Genomic DNA, 24,769 nt, shown 5'->3' on the forward strand with positions numbered 1-24,769 from the left:
GAACGTAACACTTATGAATGTTATGTCAGAGCTCATATTAAGGTCGGTGGTAATGCGCTCGCCATTAGGCCGCGGTTTTCGAGGTCTCACGAGAAAAATAACTACGAGATGAATGACTGTTCTACATTGATAATGTCGTTTTAAATTATTTGTATTGTAATACAATTTTGCGAATTATTCAAATTGTTTGTTATGTAATTTTGTCAACATGTCGTCAGTCGAGCGTGGAAGAATTGTTTTTGTTTACTTTATAGGTTGTATGGAAAAGCTTTTAATATAGGTACGATCAAAGGCTAATTAAAACATAGATATTATTTTTTAATGAAAAACAAGATTATAAACTACTCAAAACAAAATAGGGCCCACTGCATGTTTAGGCTGTGGTTACAAAGTAGTCATACTTATTTGTTATTTTTGGATAGATGCGCTTTGGCTAGGTATAAATAAACTGTTTCAGCATAATTATTAATCAAAATTGTTTATTTTCTTAAAAAATACACACAAAAATCACTTTTTAGGGAAATTGCAATAAAATAATGAGCACAGTAAACTCAACCTAACATTTTTTTTTTGCAAATAATGCTTGAGCAATGATTTTGTTAGTAACGAGTAGGGCCTTCTCTACTCCGAATGCACTCTCTGAGCCTATCTGGTACACTTTCGATCAGGTGGGTAACATTTTGCTCTGGTATTCTTTCCCAACAGAGTTTCAGCGCGTTTATGAGCTCCTGTTGACTATTCAACTGGCTATGGTTCTCCTTGAGGCTTCTTTTCAGTTGATCCCATAAATGTTCAATGGGATTGAGGTCGGGGCTCATTGCAGGCCATGGCAAAACAGAAATGTTGGCTTCGGAAAGTGCTCTTTGTGTGATGCGAGCCGTATGGGGACGAGCATTATCCTGCATTAACACAAAACCAGCACCCACTCTTTGTGAAAATGGGATGACGTGAGGTTGGATGACTCGCTCAACGTACCTGGAGGCTGTTACAGAACCTTCCTCCAGAATTACAAGCTCTGTTTTGCCCATCATGCTAATCCCACCCCACACCATAACACTTGGACCCCCAAAACGATCTGTTCCATGGATGCAAGGTTCTGAAAATCGTTCGCCTTGTTTTCTCCACACGCGTATTCGTTTGTCGTCACTGTAAAACTTGACCTTACATTCGTCGGTAAAAAGAACCGAGCTCCAGTTCTCCATGGTCCAGACCAAATGTTCCCGAGCGAACCTTAAACGTGCTGCACGATGAGCCCTAGTCAGTTTGAGTCGAACTGCTCGTACTCTGGAACGTTGACCATCTTCGTGGAGTCGATTTCGGATAGTTTGGTCACTGACTTGGGTACCTGTCGATTGCCGCAGTCGGGTTTGTACGGCCCGGGCGGTCAAAGTTCGCTCCCGACGTGCAGTTAACCGTATATACCGGTCTTCATGTGCAGTTGTGGCTCTAGTTCTTCCCGTTCCAGGTCTCCTAGCTACACTCCCGGTCTCCTGGTAGCGCTCCCACACGTTTCTGATGGCTCTTCGCGACACTCCGATATGTATTGCTACTGATCTCTAGGACTGTCCCTCCTGAAGCAGTGCAACTGCTCTTGCAGCAGTTTCCAGGTCCATATGACGTCGAGAACTAGCCATAGTGACCACGATTATGACAGAAATCAAACAAAACAGTTTAAGAAAGCAACGTCTAACCACAAAACTTAGAGTCACACTGAGAACATAAGTGACAAAATGAGTGCATTTTGTGTTTTTTCAAGCACTTCACTTTTTCTGCCTAACCACTTGAATCAAACGCATAAATTGTTGCTCGAATCATAAATAATGACTCGTAAACATGTCTACTTCACAAATCAATACTTAATTTTACTAATCATTGCCCATTGAGTAATTTTTAAACAAAAAAGTAGCATAAATTAAGGTGGGCCCTATTTTGTTTTGAGTAGTTTATAACGAACTGAAGTTTTCCCTTGAATTTTTGTAAATTGGCATTGAAAATGTACATATTTAAATAATTTCGCGGTCATGCTAAAGATTAAGTAAGTATAATAATTTACATTTAGGTAGGTAAATAATTTTCATATAAATTGTATTGGTTTTATGTAGGAAACGTTACAGTACCGTATGTAAGAGAATAAGATTGGATTTTGCTTACGTAGATTATTAAAGGACTCCCAAATATCAAAACATTTTTAATTTTAAAACAGAACAGACCTGTGTTCATAAGGTCTTACTTTGTATAAAATTAAGTAAACTTCTTACCTAACTCTCAATTGAAAGCGCTCATTTAAAACTCCATTCAAATATCTATTTGCTCTGCAGCTCAGGAATGTATTAATTCATTAAACCACTAGAATCATTGTGTTAATTTTGTTATGGTGTCGGCTAATGCAAAGAACGTGACATAGGTAAGGTTATATTTTAATCAAACGTGTAAATTACTATGTCCTCACCTTGCCTTTAATGACCAAGAGATACTTAACTGATTTTAATTTAAATACAGCAATAAACTCAATTTAACTTACGTATAATTATAGAAAGAGGTTTATTAAAATCTTTGAAATTGATTTCAAATTAGATAATTTTAGAAATAACTAATAATATTCGGCGTCCGCTACGTATTATCCGCATTTGTATCGTAAAAGGCGTTGTTGATAATCGTAAAATTAACTGTAAAGTTATAATTATCGCTGTTATATAAATGGCAAACGGCAATCTATTGTTGACTGGCAAGTAGCTCTATAATGCGATATTGTGTCGACAACGTAGTTATCGGTATGTCGCAATTATCAATACCAATGGTACCTATCGGCCTGTATTAAAAACAGCAGATTAATGGCCAGGTCAAACCAAGCCAAGGCGAATCAGTTGCATGTAGGTGAACGACATTTTTGTAAAAGCCAATCCTTGGAGACTTCTACCTAATCTAGTCATAAAATTTTAAACAAAACGGCCTGGTTACCTTGGCGTGCTTGACAGCCATCTGCGATTAGTTTGTATTGAGACCAATCAAATAAATGTGCTAATTTTTCTACTTACATATTCCTAAATACATATTTAATTAATTATTAAATTATGAGGAAAATATTGAACGAAAATATTGTTGTCCTCACGGGTTCTAAAAATTGGAATTACCTACGTATGACACAAGCGCTTGTTACGTTACAACAAATACTTATCCTAGTGCATTACGCACTCGAGCAGTTAAGACGTGGGGAACAGTAATTAACGGCCAATGAAAACAAATGAGCTCATTCTTAATGAGTACTCCTCACGTAAATTCCTTAAGTACATGTTTACATTCTAACTTCGTAACGTCGACTTTTAGTAAGTACTTTATCGCTAGTGTAGAAAGACACAAATCGCAACTCTTGTTTGGAATGCAAGATACAATAGACTTATCTGATTTGTATACATTGTATCCAGATGTAGTACTACTGCTACTGTATCGTTCGATCTTTGACTCGAGTATATTGTGTGGAAATCGACGAGCACGTCATAGGAAGGACATAAGACAGTCACATCACGTACCATTTTGCATTACAAACGATACGATGATTGATTCAGTGTATAAACTAAAAGGATAAATTAACTAAAAGTCGTTGATCATGTTATAAGAAGTTTCTCTTTGTATGCTGATTGACAGGTGTTTGAAATTCATTTGCAATTACTTTTAGCTTGGACGTTTATGGCAGCAGTATGTAATCTGAGCATGACAACTGTATCGGAACAGTTATAAGTTACTGATCATCCGGTAGTTATGAGGTTGTTGGCAGCTAAGTAATATTTAGTTTGACCGTAATGGTCGTGTTATGTGCCGTAATGAGTCGGCAAGATCATAGATTACAAGCCACGTAACTTGCTGTAATGGATAGCTAACAGACTGCATTTTGTTAATTTTGGAAGTTGAATACTACTGAAAAGGCCGCGCCGACGGTCACGCGATGACCGTGCATTTTTATTGTCTAATAATTAAGAAAATCGGCACAGATTTCACTGCGATAATTCTTGTGATTTGCCTATTTTGTCGCATGTGTGTGCCAATTGTTGCGACAGGCAGTTGTAATCGAACCGAGTAACCCGGTTTTATCTTACATGCTTGTTAAGTGTTCGTCTAATGCATTGCAGAAGCGGAGCATTAAAACGCAGGGACGTAATGTTCTGCAACGGTTGTGCAACTCATTTTACATATTCACCTACTGCACTGCACAGCTGCCGTATTAAACGATACCGTTGTGTAATTTACTCTGAACTTTCACACTTCATCGACTCTTCCTAGGCCTATTGACAGACTAGCTCGTTACCATGTTATTAAAACCGCATTAGATACAAACAAAAAATATTGTGGCACCGGTAACTGGTCGCTATGTTATAATACTTGTTACAACAGAGCATCCATCATGTTAATACTGTGGTATTAGCATCATGCAAAGTTCATCCTGATACTGCAGTGCGCTGCCGCTTCCTCTAAATTATTATTACTAGTTAGAATTAGATTTGGATCAGCAGACATAATAATTTCATAATATTGCGGAAAGTAGGTATACAGATACGTATTTACCTTTTATATTTCCAGATTTATACAGGTATGTAGATAACAAAGTTAGCTGGTGTTAAAAATCGACGAAACTCAGGAAATTAAGCGTTAATAGGCATTAACTGTAATCAATTATGTTCACAGCTTTCTAATAACAGCTCGTCGGTTGTATCTTCCAATTATTGACTGAGAACATTTATAACAAGCCGCTGTAGTTTCCTGCCATTCAGCTATGAATGGACTATGAGAAAAATCGTAGTAAATTATGATGAGGACGTTTGTGCAGCGGAACACGTAACAAATGCATCGCTCGCGTGTGAAATGACGCATTGATTAAATTACATTCTTTACACCCCCTTCTTTTGCCAAGTGAGGTACGATGTACTTTAATTATAGCAGTTTTCTGTATTTTCGAAGGTTCTAGTGATTAGAAAGCGATGCGTTTTGCAAGCGGCTGGGCGCTGCGGGCCCGGCGGTATCGACGGCTCCTTGCTTAATGCAACGCACGTGCTTCGCGTGCGGACCACATCACCAAGGCTTCACGACAACAAATATTGAGTAACTGCTGACACTGATAACGATCTATTCATATTCGATCAAGTGCAATCGGTATACAAAGGCAAATCTTTAACAGCCTGTTGCGAGATTATCAAGTTCGTGTTAATAATAATGCCCTTCACTTAATAAACGTGTAGTTATTCGTATTAACTTTAAAGAAGCAAATATAATAGGTATATAGGTATCTTTTAAGATATCAGTCAAGTCAAACCGATGTTAGCGATCAAATGTATCAAGATATTCATGAAAAATGGTACCTACTGAAATAGAAAGCAAAATTAGCGTAAATGCATAATTTATTTTTTAATTCAAAGAAAGTAAAATAATTATTGTAAAAGCACTCTCCAAAATATACCAGTACCTATATCAAATTTTGAGTTACATTCTAGATACCTTCTGAGTATGTCTTAATGTGGATGTAGATCGAGATTAAACGAAGGGAGATGAAATGGTGTAATGTAAGCATTGTGTATTGTGCATTTTGATCGCTTGTTTCTTTGTCAACCGTAGCGAAACTAGCGATTTAGCAAGATTTAGCTAACAGTTGTCAGACAGACTTCTTCTTTTGAATAATGAAAGATTTCGATGTTCAAGATGTGACCTCACTTTTTAATAGACTCATAATATGTAGGTATTTGTTGCCATCCATTTACGAGTTTCTATTTTTATTTTTCATTTCTACACACGGCGTTAGATAAAAATTCTGAAATATTTGATTTTTATTAAAACTACAGTACTAAGTAAACAAAACATTTGTGCATTACGGTACGTCGAACTGCAAATGTGGTCATTAACCTTGTTTTACTTAACGTTGGTGCATATTCATTCACGATACTAGGTGCTGTCTTTCTTGCACAAAATTGGGCACAGCTATATTTTGGACTATTGAGTTTGATTCTACGTGAATAACTTTTCTGTTTTTTTTAAGTCGGATTTCTCTTTCTCTTCTTTTCATTATAGAAGGAATCTGCTAAGAACATTGCATTCGTACCCAAAATATACAACTATGTTGTTGTGCCAAATGAATATAAGTAATGATAAGAACTTTGTGTAAAAACGCATATTTTCGCAACGAGGCCGATGAATGAAGAATAGCGAGCTAACGTAATGATAGTTTTGACTGATTACGTAGGAACTTGGAAATTGATTGCGGTTCGCACTCAGGCGTAGATGGTTTTTCATGATTCGTTGTGTGATTACGAACTCGGAAACAGTTCCTCGGAATTACTTGTAAGTAAGCTAAGTATTGACATAACGTCGTGTCGTGTTGCCGTCGTTTTTTTTTTATTCTGACATTGGACCAGTAATCTGGTTTCGTTTTTTGAAAGTTGCTGTTGTCGCCCTTTGACTCTGGGACCATTTAAAAAGATTTTAGGTAGGTAGCTATAATCTTTGTCTGTCGCAGTAATTGACGCAGATTCTATCGATGTTGTCAATTAGAGTTTGTCTAACATGTTCATGTGATGGCACATGTGGTAGAGTTTCATACTTTATGAAAGTATCAGGTACTTTGACATCAAGAGTAAATAGTTTTTTATAACTAAAAATTACCTTTTATTTATGCGCATTAATTAGTGATGTTATTAAAGTTTATATTGCAATACAAAATTTATAGCTGTAACATCGAGAACTCGTTACATATTTTCATGTTTAGTTGCGCGGTGCACTAAGTATACAGAATAATTCATATGTCGTAGCCATGTAGTAGATTTGCTCACTTCATGAAATGATTGAAAATTTTATGGCACTTTCGGAGATGCACTGTTTAGTTTGAAAAGCTTTATAAACTATCCAGAAAAAGAATCCCGCAACATTTCATGAAATTATCGAGCATTTCATGAAGTGCCTTAATCTACGATATGGCTACTACGAAATGTGTATTTACATCGAATATGTTGATGATTATATTTACTTGATGAATTATGGTGCTTTTAAGTACCTAAAATAATATAAATAGTTTCCCACTCACCCAAAATCCTGCGGCTAGCTTCTCTGCCGGTCGCTCCCAATTTCCCGCTTTTCTCGTGTGTCTGTTTCACCGCTGAAAATTTATCGTGTGCGATGCACGAGGCTCACAAAAACAACCACGGGATGATACTGACAAAAGCCCGTTACTTAATAGTTTTTATATAACATACATCAGTCGATTTAACGTGTAGTTACACTTTGAATGGGAATGGCTTTAAATGGAATCACGTAATTTCGGATCGTTTCCGAGTGTTGTAATACAGGCGAACGTACGCGCGTGCGCGGTTCGGGAAAGTGCTGGCTGGACTGGCTGGCCGAGTGCGAAGTTGCGCTCGCGCACCTAGACCGGCTGCAGACGCCGCACCACTTTCATTGTACCCAGTGTGTGCAACACCACGGTGAGAAGACATTTCAGCTTCGTACATGTTGTAATTTATTTCGTCGATTGATGTCTAGATAATAACCCTAAGTCTAAATCTAAAATTAACTGATTTAAATCTCCAGTGCTGCTCTTTGATTGTACCGCTATAATGCATCAGGCGATAGGTGAAATGGCTTGGAATAAGAAAGTCTGTTTTAACGTTTATGTTTCATACGGGTAGGTAAATGTTGCTAGGCACTATGAGTGTATGCAGGTAGAGCTTTTCTTAGTTAGAAATATTTTGTGGTTTTGAGTTATGGTTTTATAATTATTCCTTTTCATTTGTGAATATTCATAAGAACTAAATATATTTGTATTTCTTTGTAGTCTATGAACGAATTTGTACCTAACTTATCAGGTGAATATTTAATTAAAAGGGTAACTTATTAGAGCTCAAAAGGTATTTTAAAAAGAGCGATGTTTTTACCCTTGACACAGTGCGCAGGAGAAATGATACAGCTGTAACGTTTTGGCCTGTTAACTGAGATAATTATATCATTATCTTTAAATCAAAAAGGCGGTGAGGTGTTGATTCAATCAGCATTTAGGTAATTATCTATTACTTTTCGGGTTCCTGACACAGTTGTAAAACAATGCTGTGTTACTTATGACTAATGGGACCGTGAATTTCCATTCACAGTCCTCCCTCTGTGTTCCCACAGAGGCTAAGTAACTTTATTAGAGTATTTATTTTTAAAGAAACTTGTTATGATAAAAGTTTGATGTAGGTAGTTACGCATTGAGAGTTGTCATGACATTTATAAATATTATGCTGTCAATACCTATATGTTTCTCTAAATATTTAATGATTATTCACTTAATTGACGTCATTTTGTAACATTCAGGCACCGATTATAGGTACCTACATACCTAAATCGAAAGATCAATTTATAAGCTATTTTCTCCCCAAAAATATCAGACGATGCAGGATATTTTTTTACCTTTAATCCAGCAACTGTATGTTGGAAAATCCTATCATTTATCCGGCCAGACTTTCCTGTTATGATCATGAAGGTTGAAGGGCGATGGTCCCGGATTATCAAGAATCGATATCATAACCTGGTACTGTTTTTGCTCTTTTTGCTTCAGTCTTTTGAATAGTTTTAGGCTTTAGTTCTTTAAATAATTTTGTCTTTTGAATTTTCTTTACAATTGAAAAAATATCTATAACTAATACAAGAAGCTAGCCCTAATGTTGGATTTGATTTGGCTTTACAATTTTATTTAGGTTAATCCTACATAGTACATTTTTCTGGTGTTCAGTAGATATTTCTGGTTACAAAACTTAGGGTATCAAAGCATTTTATGGTGGTCATATTTTTATTTATAGTCGCTGATCGCATCATAGGTACACCAATCGTGAAAGCATATATTTGAAGTTGTACATATATTGCCAAGCCATAAGCTACAGTGATTTTGTTTGCTTTGCCATTTTACTCTGTTATTAGATCAAAGGATTACTTACCTGGGTACGTAGACCTTTCCATATGTCCATAAGGTGCCCGTAATTGTGACCACTTCTTGGTCATTACACAAGTCTCTTTCGTCATTGAGTACACAGGAGTGATGTATCAAATTGATTCCGTGGGGTTAGACAACTAGCCCTCTTTATCTGCACTGCAAGACGCGGGCACACGTAATTATTATTATGCAAAAGCGACGAGAGATTTATTCACCAAATTACGCGGTTACACGCGATGCAGTAGGATTAACGCTTCCAGTATTTTTGATATAAATGCCAGTGTTTTGTTATATAATACAGACGTACCTCTACATATTGCTACAGCTATTATCTGTCTAGCCCAACCTGTTTGCACGCAATGTCCAATAATTTGTTGCAACAATCAGATAAATGGCGCCAGACTGCAGTAAAAATTGCAAAATTTTTGGTTAGGTCACTACTTTTCAGATCACGATCATTTAAGATTGACTGTAACCGTCTTAATAAAACGATCATAACACAAATTGAATCCATAATTTGCATGCAAATATGACGAAACATTTATGCTGACGGTGCAGATTTTTTGTTATCACATACCTAATTTAATGTTGTTTAAAGTATTTATGTGTAATTGTCTGGGTACCATTAGCTGTACTTAAACAAAATTATGTTTAAATGTTTGCTTAAAATAGTCGTAAGTAGGTATCTTTAGATAGGTATTATCTATTTCTTACTGCGGTGTTAAAGTCAAAGTATCTTTATTGTGGGCATATGTAAGTTACAGATCTTAACAATATATTCGAGTATCAATATGTCCTGCCTAATAGGCATACAGTAATTTACATGGTTAAGTAAAGTTACATACACATCTCTGCCCATCCATTCCCAACTACCTATTTTGGGGTTGGTATAAAGTCTCAACCGGATGCAACTGACCAGTGTTTTATCATGAACATGTATTTGTCTGAATTAAATATAAGCATCTTATTAATCGACTTTCTCCATTTAAAGCCACCGAAATTACTTTTGAACTGCGTGAGCAGGATCATAATTACGATGTAGATTGCTATTTATCTGATAACTGTTTATCTAAATTGCTTGTAAAAGACCATAACATAAGTTATAATTGAGTAGATATTTTGATATGCAATACCTACTTATTCACGCAGCTTATGAAGGTTTTCGGCGGTCGATGACTCACGGGACTAACCTGCAATATACTCCTATAAACGTAATAATATGGCCTATTGTATTAGTTTAATGCCTACCTATATACCTTCGTGTTTGTTTTTCCTCTATCTGGTTTTTGTATGATTCCGGGAAGATTTTATTATGCTCTTAAAAACCGTGAGGTAATTTTACGATTATGATTTTGTTACCTATCAATAGGTATTATAACCTACATAGGTACAATCTTGGAACTAGTATTTTCCTATGAGTTTGCAAAGACTGATGCATCGCACGTTACATAAGTACCTAGGTATGTTTCAACGCCAAACATTTAATGAAGGCGTTCCAATTACAACACCTGCCTACAATTTGCGTTCTATTTGGCTTTTTGATTTATCTAGACGCTTAAACGCGTGTAATTAATACCTGTTAATCAATTAAGATTGGTAGAGCAGCTTTGTGTGGAATGACGGAGATTTATTTAAGTGATACCTACTTAATTAGCCATTTAAAAAAAACAAACAAACACGTTACTAATAATATTTAGTACGTAAGGTGTACTACATGTAGTTAGGAACAGATAAAAGCATATAAACCTACCCCAATCTGTCAAACTTCAATAGATTTTCAACCTTATCACAATAGTGGAAGGTTAATGTTCGACTGGTAAAATTTGACAGATTTGGGTAGGTTGACCTGCAGGCGTCTGTATCTACTTTCATGGATTTGGATTGCCAGTTATCGGAGCTATTACAATTCCAACGTCTTACATTTGTATGGTCTTTTCATTGCAATCTAGACTTGCTGCCTTTTAATAAGTATAAGAAACTGTTCTCGGAAGAAAGTGTCGATGATTGCAGGTTATTAAGAGATGTTAGGTCAACGTTATGTATATTATTACTCTAATTGCCCGTCTATTTAGGTAGTAACGGAATCCGTGCATAACACGTATGTAACACGAAGATTTGTGTTTAGGTAAGTAGGTATTTCCTAAGTTAACATAATATTCATTGCAAATAGCTTCCTAATAGTGTTTTCAGTTTTATTTAATAAGATAGGTACTATAATACAAATATTTAACTAACTTAATTATATTGGTATATTACTAATTGCGAACACCTGATAGCGAGCATGAGCAATTACCACCAAAATTGAGGGTAGCATTTGTCAAAAGCGCCACATTTCTGTCTGAATTGTACCTATGAGAGACACCACACTATCGTCGGCTATTATATAGCAGTCTTTAAAAAGTGCCGAAACTCATATCATGAAGTTATTAACAAAATACAGTCATTGTTTAAAGCTGCGACTTATGATGCAGGTAGGTGAGTGCATTTTAATTAATTAGTTAGGTAACTCGGCTGGGCAGGATTAATGCATTTCTTGTCACACTTGGGCGCAAGGGCGGATCCAGCTTCGGCGCCAGGGGGGGGTCACACAGTCGTGGTCAAGTCACAAAAAATATTATATTGTAGCGTATACTTCTTTTAATATTAAAAGTAGTAGTATAAATACAAAAAGCGCGATCGTAGCGAGCTCGAAATTTTTACCAATGTTAAGAAAAGTGTTTTCATGTAGGAAATGGCCCGAGCAGAGTGAGCGCAATTTCTCGTTTTTATACTACACGCACTTGCCAGACAACGAAAATTTTTGTTCAGGTCGAGGACTACGGCTAAATAAGTGTTGTTATGTAGAAAATGGTCCGAGCTGAGCGAACGCGATTTCTTGGACATAATTACAGACGCGTAATTGAAAAAGCGCGAGCGAAGCGAGCGCGAAAATTTGTATTCAGTTCGAGGACTAAAAGTAGATGAAAACGCTTTCTTGCTGTATAAAAAATATACAGCACAAATACAAGAAAGCGCGATCATAGCAAGCGCAAGATTTTTTTCAGGTTGAAGACTAAACGTTTGAAAAGTATTGTGTAGGTACGCAGAAAAAGGCGCGTACGTTTTTTATTGCAGCATCGGTAAACATTTTCGGTGAAAACTTCAATTGTCTTACTATTGGTAAGGGTTCATGAGATCAGGGCCGTCTCTAGCTCATGTAGCGCCTGGGTGCAATCATCACCCAAGCGCCACCTATGTATCTATTGAAAGATTTTGAGTAGTACATATTGATCGAAGTACTTTACAAGGAATATAAATAAGAACGTTCGAACGAAAGTCACTTTTTTGGTAGGTAAAGGAAGGACTTAAATTTTTTTTTTTCTAAATTATTGCAGGCTCATACTGTTGGGCAGATTTAAGTTATGAAAGACGAGACAGGACCACGTAATTGCAAAAATATGCGCGAGCGAAGCGAGCGCAAATTACAATTTTGGGACACAAAAAGTTCATAAGTTTTAAAAAGCGCTGTAAAGTAAAAAGCAGTCGGAAGCGCAAACTGTTTTGTTTTTGAGGACTCCATAATTTATTTTTCTATATTTGACTTATGAAGTTATCAAGGCAAGGCAGATATATAATACTGCGCGAGCGAAGCGAGCGCGAATTTTTTTGAGCCTACAACACAAAAGCACCTCATTAAGTACATCGGAAAGCAATAAGTAGCCGCGAGCGCAGCGATCGCGAACTTTTTTAAATTATTTGTTTGAAGACTCACAAATCAGAATGGGAATTACGTACAAATAAAAAGGAATCGTGATTAGAGCGAGTGCCATTTGTGTTCGTTGATTCGGTGCGTCAATAAAAATAACAACAATCAGAAATACAGCATAGACATAGCTTATAGACTCGCGAGCGTAGCGAGCTAGAATTTTTTCACTTAGTTGGAGGATGTTAAAAGTTAAAAATAATCAAAATGATCAATCCAACAAAGCGAAGGCGACTTTTTTGTCAGCATCATGATACAATGTGGAACTTCCTTATCGAACGGGTGTAATTTCTTCGAAATTTCCTGGTGGTGGGGCGTTCCGCGGCGCCCCTGATATCGAGGCGCCCGGGTTATTCGCACACCCTGCACCATAGGTTAAGACGGCCCTGCATTAGATACAACATTGTAATGTAGACAACCCGGACAGCGGATTTTAGTAACAGGGTCCCGTTTCCTCCTTTTGGGTACGGATAAAGAGTAAATAAAGAATAGAGAGCGAGCGTTGCGAGCACGAATTCTTCAGCAAACTACTCTACCTGTAACTATGTAGGTATCTACCTATTCACTCTGAATATAAATTATCTTAAACTTATAACAAAAACATAAAACATCGTGTTTAATCATTTCAATTAGTGGTCCTCTTAGGTCCTGAACCTGGCCCAGGGGGGGGTCATGACCTTGTGACCTACCCCCTGGATCCGCCGTTGCTTGGGCGTTTTCCAGTCATCGACTTCTGCCTATTGTACCTACCTAACTAGTTACATGTGAAGCATGTTTATAGCTAATTAAGGTAAAACATAAGTAAGAACGCAATTTAACGCATACATTTATGCAGCATATAGTTCATTCTAATAGGAATATTGTTACCTGCCAGTAGTTACATCGAGGGCAGTAGCAACGAGCGACCATAGACACCTCGCCATTCAGCCGAAAAAAAAGTCCTCCAAGCATAGATGTACATCTATGTATCTATGTTTGGAGGATTCTTTTTTCGAACGTCGGCGACAAGACATGTTATAGTTTGACAGAATACGATTTTGCCGCGTTCTTGATTAATCCTAGTTAATTTTCATGTTGAAACTATTTATTGTTATTTCCTCGTTAAACAAACCTGCTTCTGGTTTTTAAGAATATATTATATAGGTACTTAACTAAAGAAAACAGTATTGATAAGATTTTTATTGACAACTCTACTTGTTCCTGTAGGTACACGATTATATTAAGTTCAAGTGTGTAATTGAGAACTAATAGTTTCCTTTGCCAGCTATTTCAGCCTATCATGAATCTTACAATAGGGAAAATGTCACCAATGCACTTCAAAAAGATCTACAAGCCCAACGTCAAGTTAAAAGGGAAAGTAATATGACGGACACACAACCATTTCAAGGCTTATATTCATTACTATTCACTGGCGTTTATTATAATTCATGGCAGCAAGTTATCTAGTCTATATATTATGAAGGTTTATAGATGTGAAGTTTACATTTATATACGGTATGTATCTATATTAACTATAGGTATGGAGACCTTCCACTTTGGAGACTATCAAAGCGGGAGGAGATGATATCCTTTTCTCGCAACATTTGTACCTTACTTACGACGTAGGCTACAGTACAGAGATTCTAAAATACATCCAACATGCATATCGGTCTAAAACACCATGAATATGAGATACTTAATAAATATAAAATATACTATAAAACATTTATTTCATTTTGTACAGTTATTTGTATGTTAGTTTAGCCGAGCGTGATCATGTTGTCAGTGGTTTCGGCGTGTAGTTGGTGGTTGCTGGTGGTGGAAGCCGCCACAGAATGGTGAGGACCTATGAGGCAGTATTGCAGGCTACATCCATTGTCTACCGTCGCCCCAGTGTACACCACGCAGTCTTGAAGGACACAGCTGTAAACAGAAACAATGATAAGGTATGGATTTTATCTAGAAAACTTTTTATTATTCTTCAATATATTATTGGTAACTAAGTGTAAATGCATACATAAAATAGTTAAGGAATTAAAGGCACACCCACATTAATTTTGTCAAAACTAGTCTAAGATATAAGAAACATGAAACAAGTCTTTAAAAATTTTATGTTGTATCAGGTCAAGAGGATAGCCAGCGCCATCTAGTGTTACAGATATGAACTAGATTGTCACTGCCGGAATCATGGTCATTGATTTGGATATCACCAGTAAACAAAAAACTACACTAATATGATAAAGAGGAAACATTTTTGTACCCTAAAGGCTCCCAGACTGTTGAAACAATTTGAAACATCTTTCACTATAAGAAACCTACACTATTCCCGAGTAACACCGGCTATATTTTACCTGAGTACAGGCAGAGGTTATCATGGGACATAGGGGAAATTGCTAGTGTGTTATAAAGAACTTCTGCTTGTAACTTACCCTTCTTTAATGGTGACATTGTTCATCAATATACAGTTGGTTAATCTAACTTTGTTCTCAATAGTACAGTTGGCACCAATGAATGTACTTTTGATTGAGGTCTTCTCACTGACAAGACTTTGTACTCCAACAGTACTGGATTCATCAATCTGCTTTGTTTTGACATCACTGTCAGGGTGGAATCTCTCAGAAAGAGGAGTTCCAGTCAATTCCTCCCAGTTGGACAATATCTGAAATATTAATTCATAAAAGTTAATACCAAGTAAACCTAAGATAGTGATCAAAATTCATACTTGTTTTTCTTTTAGTCTATTTTAATTTTTAAATACATTACAAATGGAATTGCTGTGGTGAAATAACCATATACAAGGTGTGAAAAGAAAGCCTTACTAGTTTAATTGAGTCGCTTTGGTTGCACTACATGGAACTGAATCTTAGATGATTTCAGAACATTTCTAGTCTATTTTTAATTTCTCTAGGAGTTTCACATATCATGTTTCAATAAAAATTGGGTTTCAAAGCTCACCTTGCTATTTGATAGATAAAATGAAGACAATGTATTCACTCTAATTCCAAATGTGTTCTTGTTAGGTATGTGTGCATAGCATCTCAGCAAGTCATTATAGAAGATACCCTTACTCCCTAGCTTATGGTCATTGTATGTTGTTATCTCTCTTATTTTACTCTCATAGCCACTCTCTACAGCAAAGTCAAATATATCCTTTGTGATTTCTACATTCTTCTCAGATGTTCCTTTTTTCTCTGCAGGGTTTTTAGGCTTAGATAGTTGCTTTTTAACTATGTGTGGGATAAGTTCCCCCTTAATTGAAGTAAACCTGTCCGATTCTACAAGGTAGTTCACTACCCAGTGTTTCATCACATACACGTGAGCATCAAGTAGTCGACTGTACATGCTTATTGAATCATATTTCTTTAGAAGCATCCTAGGAATTGTGACATTTTCCTCAAAGTCACTGGCGCTTGCTAGGAATACCAGTCTTTGTGTTTCTTTATCAATACAAACTAGATCTCTGTCTGGTTTAGCTTTTGTTTTGGGTCCGGGGAGTTCGATCCATTCTTCAGGGCCATTGTTAAAGAACAGTGTGGTGAGGGCTGCATCATACTTTCTATGTACATTCAGCACTTCATTCAGATTGATGTTAGTAATAAGATCTCCCGAGATCACCAGCAGGTCAGTAGTTACTCTACTGCTGATATGCTTCAATGAATTTGCTGTACCCCAGTCCTCCTCTGATGGGATGACTATCAATTCATATTTAATTTTCAATGGACACTTTTCTAAAGCATTCAATATGTTCGACTTATCTTCATCAAGAACAACCACTAATGTTTCTGTAAAGTCAAGAGTGAAATAAAGGATTAGGTATATTTTTTTAGTATTTTTCAACACTTCACTCAAATGTTAATGTACATCGTTATTTTATGGAATTCATAATGTCACTGGTAAATCAGATTCGGATTAGGAAAACATTTTATTTTTTAGAAACAATACTGACAAAAAGTCATACCTTGGAACCCAATTTTCTCCAGTAAATTCAATGAGTACCATAGGACTGGGTAAGGTCCCACTGGTAGGAGACACTTGGAGACTGCCCCACCAACATCAGGCAATCGAGAACCTCTCCCCGCAGCCAGCACGACAGCTTGAAACTCAAGTATTTTATGCATAATTGTTGTTTCCTTAGACTGCCAATCTGTACGAAATATTAGAGCTATGAGTAGAGATGAAACAAAAACAGTGATTTTAACATTAAATGAATTAGTGCTGAGTTAGTTTACCTTTTGTTTGGGGTATTATTCAAGAATTAACACAATTTTACTTATGTTTTCATCATAACCCCATTCCTTTTGAGCAACAGTACGTTTTCTTTTATGGTCTTACGTCAAACATACGTAAACGCCAAAAAGTCAATGACATAACGTGACATATGTCACACTGGCTTTTTAGTATTCCACAGATAAGCTTAATAATAAAGAGATAACAAATAACTATTATAAAGAAAATGCAGGAAAGTATAAAGTAACGTTTTTATTCAACCAAAAATTATTATGAAATAGATTAAAAAATTACACATTATTCGTTTCAACATCCTGTGTAGGTCCAGGTTCTGTTGTCACGACTTCAGGCATAACATCAGTCACATTATTCGTTTCAACATCTTGTGTAGGTCCGGGCTCTGTTGTTACAACTTCAGTCTTAAGCTCTGTCGAAAGTGATAATAAAAACCTTGCATTAAATTGCAGGATAAAGTTTTTATACAATTAGTAACTGAGCATTCTGAATCTTGCTACCTCACAAATTGTATAGTATGTGTTACCCTATATTTTATAGTATATTTTTTCTGCTCTTATAAATTATACCATCAAATTAATATTACAACGGAAGGAAAATATTATTTCTAGTAAGTAATACCTTCGTGCTTTTCTTTAAAGCTCGGTATGGGCTTCGGCTTATTGCAAGGCAAACATGGTATCTTTTCGATTGGTTCGTCAACCATGTACATCTAAAATAATAACAAATATTATCAAATACAAATCAGACAAAGATCTATGGATAATTAAAAAATGTTTGTACTTTTCCATCAGTCCCAGCTTCGGTACTGCCAGGTTTACAGGGTTGTTGAATAACCATGCCAGGAGGAGCTCGGCTCGGTCCTTCAGTAATAACTGTATGAGAACCACCGCAGTATCGGTGACACACATGTGACCTGAATTAAAAATATTGTAGGTTTTTTAATCCAATTCTTAAATCATCTAGGGTTTTAGCGAGGGAAAAAAATTGTAAATACCTAGGGTCTCGTAGATGTGGTATAGGCAAATTAGGATAGCAAATTCCGTGATCGCCACCTCCTTTAGATTTGGATTCAGCCTCCGCACCCTCAGCTGGCTGTCTGGCCGAATGTAACTTTGGCAATGCTGGAATAGAAACTGGGGCTTCTGTGTCCATGTGCGCTGGACTGCCACATGATAGACACGCAGTGTTTCGAAATAGTTTCTTGGAAAGCATCGCACTTTTCGGTTCTCCAACAATATCTATTATAAATTGCATTCGCTCCTTCATTATGTCGAGGTACCTCTTAATTTCTCTTCTTAGACTTTCTACTTGAACTATGTCTGCCTTTTCACTCAGATCTCTTAGAAGGTCATCGATGGCTTTCTGTGAAAATCATCAAGGATTAGAATGCCACACGATGCGTTGGAGGGTCTTCTACATATAAATTCCTAGGTATACAATGTCCGACGATGAATATGAGGCTCGACACTGTTTTCGACAAATATGATATCCTCGAGTATAAAGATATTAATAAAAAGCAATTTAAGTAACTGGTTAGAAGATTAAACTGAAAAAATATAGAAATACCTGCCAAACAATTTCTTGATTGTTGAATTTATCATAAGCTGCACCAATACGCTTTTCGAAGTCACCCCGCACTGCTTCAAATTGTTGCAAAGAAACTAGTCCATTAAGTTCACCTATGCCAGCCTTATCGCGAAGAGCATCTGCTACCTCTTCACGATCGGATTTAATATCCCTTAACATTTCAATTTCTTTCCACAACCCCTATTGGTAAGGACAGAACAATATTTTGAAATTATTAGACTAAAATTAATAGGTAGGTGCAAGTCGGTTGCATCTTGGCATTACTAACCTCAAGGTCACATGCTATGGATTGTTGGGCATCTCTCAAGTCTCGTTGTCGGTACAACATATTTTCGAAGTCCATTTGAAGGCTTGTGAAATGTGAATTTAGCTCGGCCATCGCTGTAAATAAAATTCGTACAAATTGGTTTTTGGACAGGAAACATGAATGATTAAAATGCAAATCTGTCGGTGAGTTCGAGACATACTTATAGCTATTGAACAAGTAATACATAAGTACAGTGATGAATACGTACCCACAGTGTCTCCACCTGAGTTGCCTAGAACTTCAGCCATAGTTTCCAACCCTATTTCCAAATCATGTTGCATTTGAGTTAATTGTTCCTGGTAGTTGGTCATCTACAAATAGTTACAGATTTATGAGAACCTTCCTGTTCCTTACATTTTGTTAATTTTTAGTAGAAACCAGCATATTCTCCGCGATATCACCCACGTCACGTGTAAAGATATGTCTATGTCAGTAGTACTTTTGATATACTATTATATGTAGAAAGGATAGAAATACTTTACCTGAGACGAAAGCCCGGTGTCCAGTGAATTTATCTGATCGGCGTACTGCATCACCATATTTTCCAAGTCAGTCATACGAGAAGCATTGCCTAAAACGCTCTCAATCTTGTTGTCTGTGTGGTCATACAAAAAGATTTATAAAATGTTTAATTGAATGCTACAATTTCCTAGTTTAAATGTGTTTTGTTATGTAGAATCATTTCTAATAAAAGAGGTTGAGTTTTAAGACAAATAACATTAATTGTTTTAAATTAAATATAGTGTAAAGGCAGTAGTGTGGAAAATACTTAGAGGTGAAATAGATCATTATACTTTACTCGCTGCGTTCATCATAGTACAAAAATAAACAAAAGTTGGGCCGTTACAACGTTTGAACTACGCACTTTAAAAAATGAAAAAAAAAATGTATTATGGGTATATAAGGAAAACTAGAATGTGTACCTAATTTCATTGCTAACTTATAAGCACTTTCGGCGTTAGCGGTAGTTTTTGCAGTAAACGACGACAAATTATTCAATAAGGTTTCACGCAATTGTCGAGCCGCAGCACTGCAATGTAAACAAAATAATTTAAAACTCCAGCTTCGTATTTTTTATTTTAACAAAACATTGATATTTCCCAATATATCGGGTGTGTAAATTAAATACGTTATGTAACGTACCTAATCACATTAAATCCTAGCACATATATTTTGTGATATTCTATGGTGAATTGTAAAAAAATACCTAATCCATCCAGTGGTAGAATATCATAAAGTATATGTGATAGTATTTAATGTGATTAGGTACTACACTCCCATTATAATGCAACAATGATTGAGATTGGGGGCTGGTGACGCAAAATTTATTAGTTTCGATCTCCGTTGTTATTTGTTTGAAAATAAAAAATACATGCCCATTATTTCAGGATTATCAAAGACGGACTAATTAGGTACCGGTTTGAACAAGACACACTTTGACATTTGAAGATTGACTGAAAAAAAAACTTTTTCTCGACTAAAAGAGGTGTGTCTGAGGCAGAATTGTGATCTAATATTTGTCAAAATGCACCATTCAATAATTTTAATTATAATAGGTGTGTCTTGTTGTAAAGAAGGGTGGCTTAAGCTGAACTATGATGACTTACTCTAAATCGTCGTAAGTTATGTAATCAGGTTTCATAGCGTATGCGGGGGCACTCTCTGCTCCTACGCTAGACGGGGTAGCTTCAATAGAGTCAGTGGCTTTTTCTGTCATCGTTATGCCCGGTGCAGACACGGGTGGTCCTTGTACAATACCAGTATCATCGGCACCAGCATTAGGACCGGGCGCGCTCGAAGATTTACTCCTCGTACTCTTCGAATCTTGTGATTTAGAAGCAGATTTGCGTCCTTTTGCACCACCTGCCCCTTTCTGTCCACGGCCAGCACGTCCTGTAGTTTCATCAGCTGGAGTTGCACCATCCTCTGATGTTCCGCCGCCAATAGCAGAAGAGCCATCATCCATATAGCCTCCACCACCCCATGGACCCCCAGGACCTTCAGGACCACCGGGACCCACACCATCCCAAGGACCACCAGGGCTTTCGGGACCTCCAGGTCCTCCACCACCTCCAGGGCCCCCTCCAACCCAAGGACCACCAGGGCCTCCGGGACCTCCAGGTCCTCCACCACCTCCAGGGCCCCCTCCAACCCAAGGACCACCAGGGCCTCCGGGGCCTCCAGGTCCTCCACCACCTCCAGGGCCCCTCCCCCAAGGACCACCAGGGCCTCCGGGGCCTCCAGGTCCTCCACCACCTCCAGGGCCCCCTCCAACCCAAGGACCACCAGGGCCTCCAGGTCCTCCATTCCCCCACCCCCCACCCCTCCGGGCCTCCACCCCCCCCACCTCCAGGCCCCTCCAGGACCTCCAGGACCCCTCCACCTCCATTCCACTGGGACTCCACCCCAGGACCTCCAGGACCCCAGGACCTCCAGGTCCTCCACCACCTCCAGAACCCCACCACTCCCCCCAGGACCCCTCCACCACCTGCAGGACCTCCACAGGTCCCCAGCACCAGGCTCCTCCAGCACTCCCCACCACCACCCCCACACCTTCCTCCCTCCCCTCCACTCCCACCAGGTCCTTCCACACCAGGTCCCCAGCACCCACCTCCACACCAGGTCCTCCCTCCACACCAGGTTCCATCCATTGCCACCAGATCCCTCCAGGTTCCAGGTTCCCACCACGTCCTTTACCACCACGACCTTTACCACCTCGTCCTCCATCACCAGGTCCTCCACTACCAGGTCTTCCACCACCTGCCACACTTTCAGGACCTACACCAACGCCCCCAGGACCACCCATGCCCCCTGGGACACCAACAACTCCAGGACCACCACCACCTCCAGGGCCGAAGCCACCTCCGGGACCTCCAACTGCCCCGGGGCCTCCAACACCGCCTGGGCCTCCACCACCTCCTGCCTCAGCCTTTTTCTGCCAAGCTGCAGCGGTATCAAAAGGAACTATCGGTGATTCAAATAGAACTTGAGTTTGACTCTGAAATAGATAAAACATACTATTATTATGATTTTTTATGGGTTGTTATTAGAATACTGAAAATATGGTACACATTTTTGAGTAGGTATTTGAGGCAAGCTGACAACTTGTTCTATATCTCGTCTGGCGAGTAGTGCATAATAGTTTAGACAAAATACACATCGACACTTAGGGGATACCCCCTTTCTGTCATAGCAATAAAACTGAAAATGTCCCGATAAAGTATAGTTCGTTGTACGTACCTAAAAATAAAGACAAACTCATTGTTAACTTACATCTAATTTGACCCCTGGTGTTTGTCTTGCTAAGTCAGTGACCATTGAAATCATTTGCGCTAATGCTTTTTCTGTGGCTTCTAGGCGAGCAGACAATTGTAATGCTGCCATAGCATCTGTGAGTGAAGCGCCTTTGCGCAGTTGCTCCATAAGTTCAGCATGTTCAGGAAACGTAGCGGTCCCCACCGGTAAAAGCTTCCTTTGAATTTCTCGCACATCTTCTGCTACTTTCTCAAATTGTTCTTGCGTTACCACTGATATCTGAGGAGTGCGTCTTTGACCATCTATTTTCAAGGGAGAATTTATCATTATTTGATTGCAATCACGAGTAAGATTTGTATAGGAGTTAACAAAAACTTACCTGCTCCTGCTTCAGAACTCGGTACTCTTTCAACTACAATAAAAAATGACGATTATTCGTCTTAATGTCGGTATTCTGTCTTACAATATAATGCATAACAACTAGTACAATATGAATATTGGAAATTATAAAAAGTATTATGTTGTAGTCTTACCAACTAGTATCTTTTCAAATCGTGTTTCTGTAAAGAATAAAATATTAAGTGTTAGAAATAATAAACTGCTATTAAGCCGTTACATGTATCTCTATCTTTCAGTATTGATTCATTTCATTACCGCTAGAAGTAATTGAAGCCATTGGGGTTGGGGAACCAATTGTTTCGGCGAAAGAATCCGTTTTCTGCAATTAGATTTTTACTTAGTAAGCTGTGCATGAAATCATATAGTGTGGCGAAGTACATATTATTACTAATATACACCGACCACTTGACTCATACTCCCAGGAATTGCACTGATCCGTCTTCATATTTGAGCTTTAATTGAAATTATTCTCACTTAAAATCTGTACAAGACTTACCCGAGCTCCATACGATAACATACCGGTTCACTGTTAAAACAAAATTAAGTAAAAAAAAAAAACAATGAAATAGCTCCCTTGTATGAAGGATTTATTGCACCTGCTGAATAACACGCAGCTCCCTTTCCCTCTGCTCTATTGCGGCGTCCAGAAGAGTAACGTAAGACCCTGACTGCAGAATACATACTCGTTATGTGTTACAAACGGGTTTCTTTCTTAATATCAAATTATGTTCTATTTTTTTATGATTATGGTCAGTTTTGAAAACAAAATTGTTACCTTCTTTCGTCCGCTTTTAGTATCATCACTGGTTCCACCCTTAGATTTACCTCTTGGCGTTTGCTCTTCAGGTATAGCCCTCTGTCCAGATTTTCCAGAAGATGATTTAGAAGTCGACTTATCTTTTCCGGATGATGATGTCGTTTTATCTGAGGATCCTTTCCCACTAGCAGTTTTGTCCGTGGAGGTAGTTGTCTTATCAGTTGAAGTTTTATCCGACGTAGTTGCTTTTCCAGGTGAAGCTTTATCACCTGAAGTTTTACCAGATGAGGTTGTTTTGTCAGTTGTTGTTTTATCTGACGCGACTGTTTTATAAGTAGATGTTTTATCTGATGACGCTTTATCTGATGACGCTTTCTCTGATGATGCTTTCTCTGATGATGCTTTCTCGGAAGATGCTTTATCAGAAGACGTCTTTTCTGTCGATGTTTTATCTGAGGATGTTTTTTCTGATTCAGATGGTACGCCTGGAGATCGGACCCCTTTCTTTCCTTTAGCACCTCTTTTACCTCCACCACTTTCAGCTTCACCATCGACCTCAGTAGCTCTACCAGCCCCGTCACCAATTTTCCCGAGTTGATCTTTTGGTTTCCTTCTCTTCTTTTGCGTAGCATGTATTTTGACTTCAGTAACAGACAAGGTAGAGGCAGTGGGTGTCACAGTAAAAGCACCTAATTCAACCTCAACACGTCTCTCTAGTAATCTCATATGTCTGGCAAGCAGGAATAGAACTGTCTGAATAAGCTTAAAATTCACAGCATTTCCCTAAAATGTAATGAGGACTATAGAACAAAAGAACCTATGAATATTAGTTCAAAGTGCTGAGGTCGAATAAAATACGTACCTGCAAATCACCAAAGGCGAATTCTATTATTTGTTTCACATTCATAATATCTGGAGTATCGTTATAGGACGCCATGATTAAATTATTTACAAAACCCTAAAAACACTACAATTATAAATTATTTCAATCGAGGTGGCTTTTTTATCGTGATTCAATATATTATGACATATTACGTCATAGAGAAAAGTAACTAATGCAATTTTTAAAAACCTTGCTTTATAGAGCTACAAAGATCCATCACGAAATAGTTCCTATTACGTACACTAGCTACGCCCACCATTATGTAGAAATAATAAACTATTTTCTTAGCAAAATAATAAGTGTCTAAAATAAGGAACTGAGAACCTAGGAAGTAAACAGTAACCTGTGCGTCAACCGATTAAAGGTTATTGCGACGATCGATTCCTGGATGAACCATAATATTATAGCGTGTATTTACATGTTTTCAAAGGCATGTTCAACTGAGCGCCCTGCCCAGCGAATTTTAGATTGGTAGGCGTTATCGGTAGTCAGAAGCCAGAAAGTCGTGGTGGCCTAGTGGGTAAAGAACTAATCTCTCAAGCACGAGTGTGTGGGTTCGAATCCAGGTCAGCCAAGTAACAATGCAACTTTTCCAAGTTTGTATATACTTTCTAAGTATATCTTGGACACCAATGGCTGATAAATAGATGAAGGATCTTGAGGAAACCTGTAAT

At 37.8% G+C, this 24,769-nt stretch overlaps 3 protein-coding genes across 4 annotated transcripts in view; all 3 read right to left on the minus strand.

Moving 5' to 3' along the window:
* The window catches only part of LOC110379003 (pancreatic triacylglycerol lipase), a 30,441-nt gene extending 23,051 nt beyond the window's left edge, over positions 1 to 7,390 (minus strand). For both annotated transcript variants that reach the window (XM_021338487.3, XM_021338486.3), the window contains exon 1: positions 7,061 to 7,390. The gene's annotated coding sequence lies outside the window, so the exon portion shown is untranslated. The remainder of the gene's footprint in view (positions 1 to 7,060) is intronic.
* Positions 7,391 to 14,373: 6,983 nt separating this feature from the next.
* LOC110378977 (translation initiation factor eIF2B subunit gamma) lies at positions 14,374 to 17,012 on the minus strand. Its single transcript, XM_021338450.3, has 5 exons — positions 16,892 to 17,012; positions 16,621 to 16,806; positions 15,618 to 16,444; positions 15,092 to 15,321; positions 14,374 to 14,585 (listed from the first exon to the last, which is right to left on the minus strand). The coding sequence occupies exons 2-5, from the start codon at positions 16,778 to 16,780 to the stop codon at positions 14,423 to 14,425; spliced, it is 1,380 nt and encodes a 459-aa protein (XP_021194125.3). The 5' UTR covers positions 16,781 to 16,806; positions 16,892 to 17,012; the 3' UTR covers positions 14,374 to 14,422.
* Positions 17,013 to 17,126: 114 nt separating this feature from the next.
* On the minus strand, positions 17,127 to 24,252 carry LOC110379002 (uncharacterized). Its single transcript, XM_049846895.2, has 17 exons — positions 24,075 to 24,252; positions 23,231 to 23,995; positions 23,052 to 23,123; positions 22,711 to 22,774; positions 22,590 to 22,616; positions 22,436 to 22,468; positions 22,075 to 22,358; positions 20,409 to 21,799; positions 19,725 to 19,831; positions 19,284 to 19,396; positions 19,010 to 19,112; positions 18,763 to 18,875; positions 18,474 to 18,674; positions 17,902 to 18,269; positions 17,688 to 17,820; positions 17,526 to 17,616; positions 17,127 to 17,316 (listed from the first exon to the last, which is right to left on the minus strand). The coding sequence occupies exons 1-17, from the start codon at positions 24,147 to 24,149 to the stop codon at positions 17,180 to 17,182; spliced, it is 4,077 nt and encodes a 1,358-aa protein (XP_049702852.2). The 5' UTR covers positions 24,150 to 24,252; the 3' UTR covers positions 17,127 to 17,179.
* Between the last annotated feature and the right edge of the window lie 517 nt (positions 24,253 to 24,769).

The sequence above is a fragment of the Helicoverpa armigera genome, chromosome 4, assembly GCF_030705265.1.
Source record: "Helicoverpa armigera isolate CAAS_96S chromosome 4, ASM3070526v1, whole genome shotgun sequence".
Taxonomy (NCBI): Eukaryota; Metazoa; Arthropoda; class Insecta; order Lepidoptera; family Noctuidae; genus Helicoverpa; species Helicoverpa armigera.

Excerpts from the sequence above, each read along its gene's own strand:
- LOC110379002 (XM_049846895.2), bottom strand. The coding sequence starts at position 24,149 with ATGGCGTCCTATAACGATACTCCAGATATTATGAATGTGAAACAAATA. Across the intron at positions 22,775-23,051 it reads AGCTGCGTGTTATTCAGCAG|AAAACGGATTCTTTCGCCGA; the intron begins GTGCAATAAATC and ends ATCTAATTGCAG. Across the intron at positions 17,821-17,901 it reads CCACATCTACGAGACCCTAG|GTCACATGTGTGTCACCGAT; the intron begins GTATTTACAATT and ends TTTTTAATTCAG.
- LOC110378977 (XM_021338450.3), bottom strand. The coding sequence starts at position 16,780 with ATGCATAAAATACTTGAGTTTCAAGCTGTCGTGCTGGCTGCGGGGAGA. Across the intron at positions 15,322-15,617 it reads TTTATCTATCAAATAGCAAG|ATATTGTCCAACTGGGAGGA; the intron begins GTGAGCTTTGAA and ends TTAATATTTCAG. Across the intron at positions 14,586-15,091 it reads AATGTCACCATTAAAGAAGG|CTGTGTCCTTCAAGACTGCG; the intron begins GTAAGTTACAAG and ends TTCTGTTTACAG.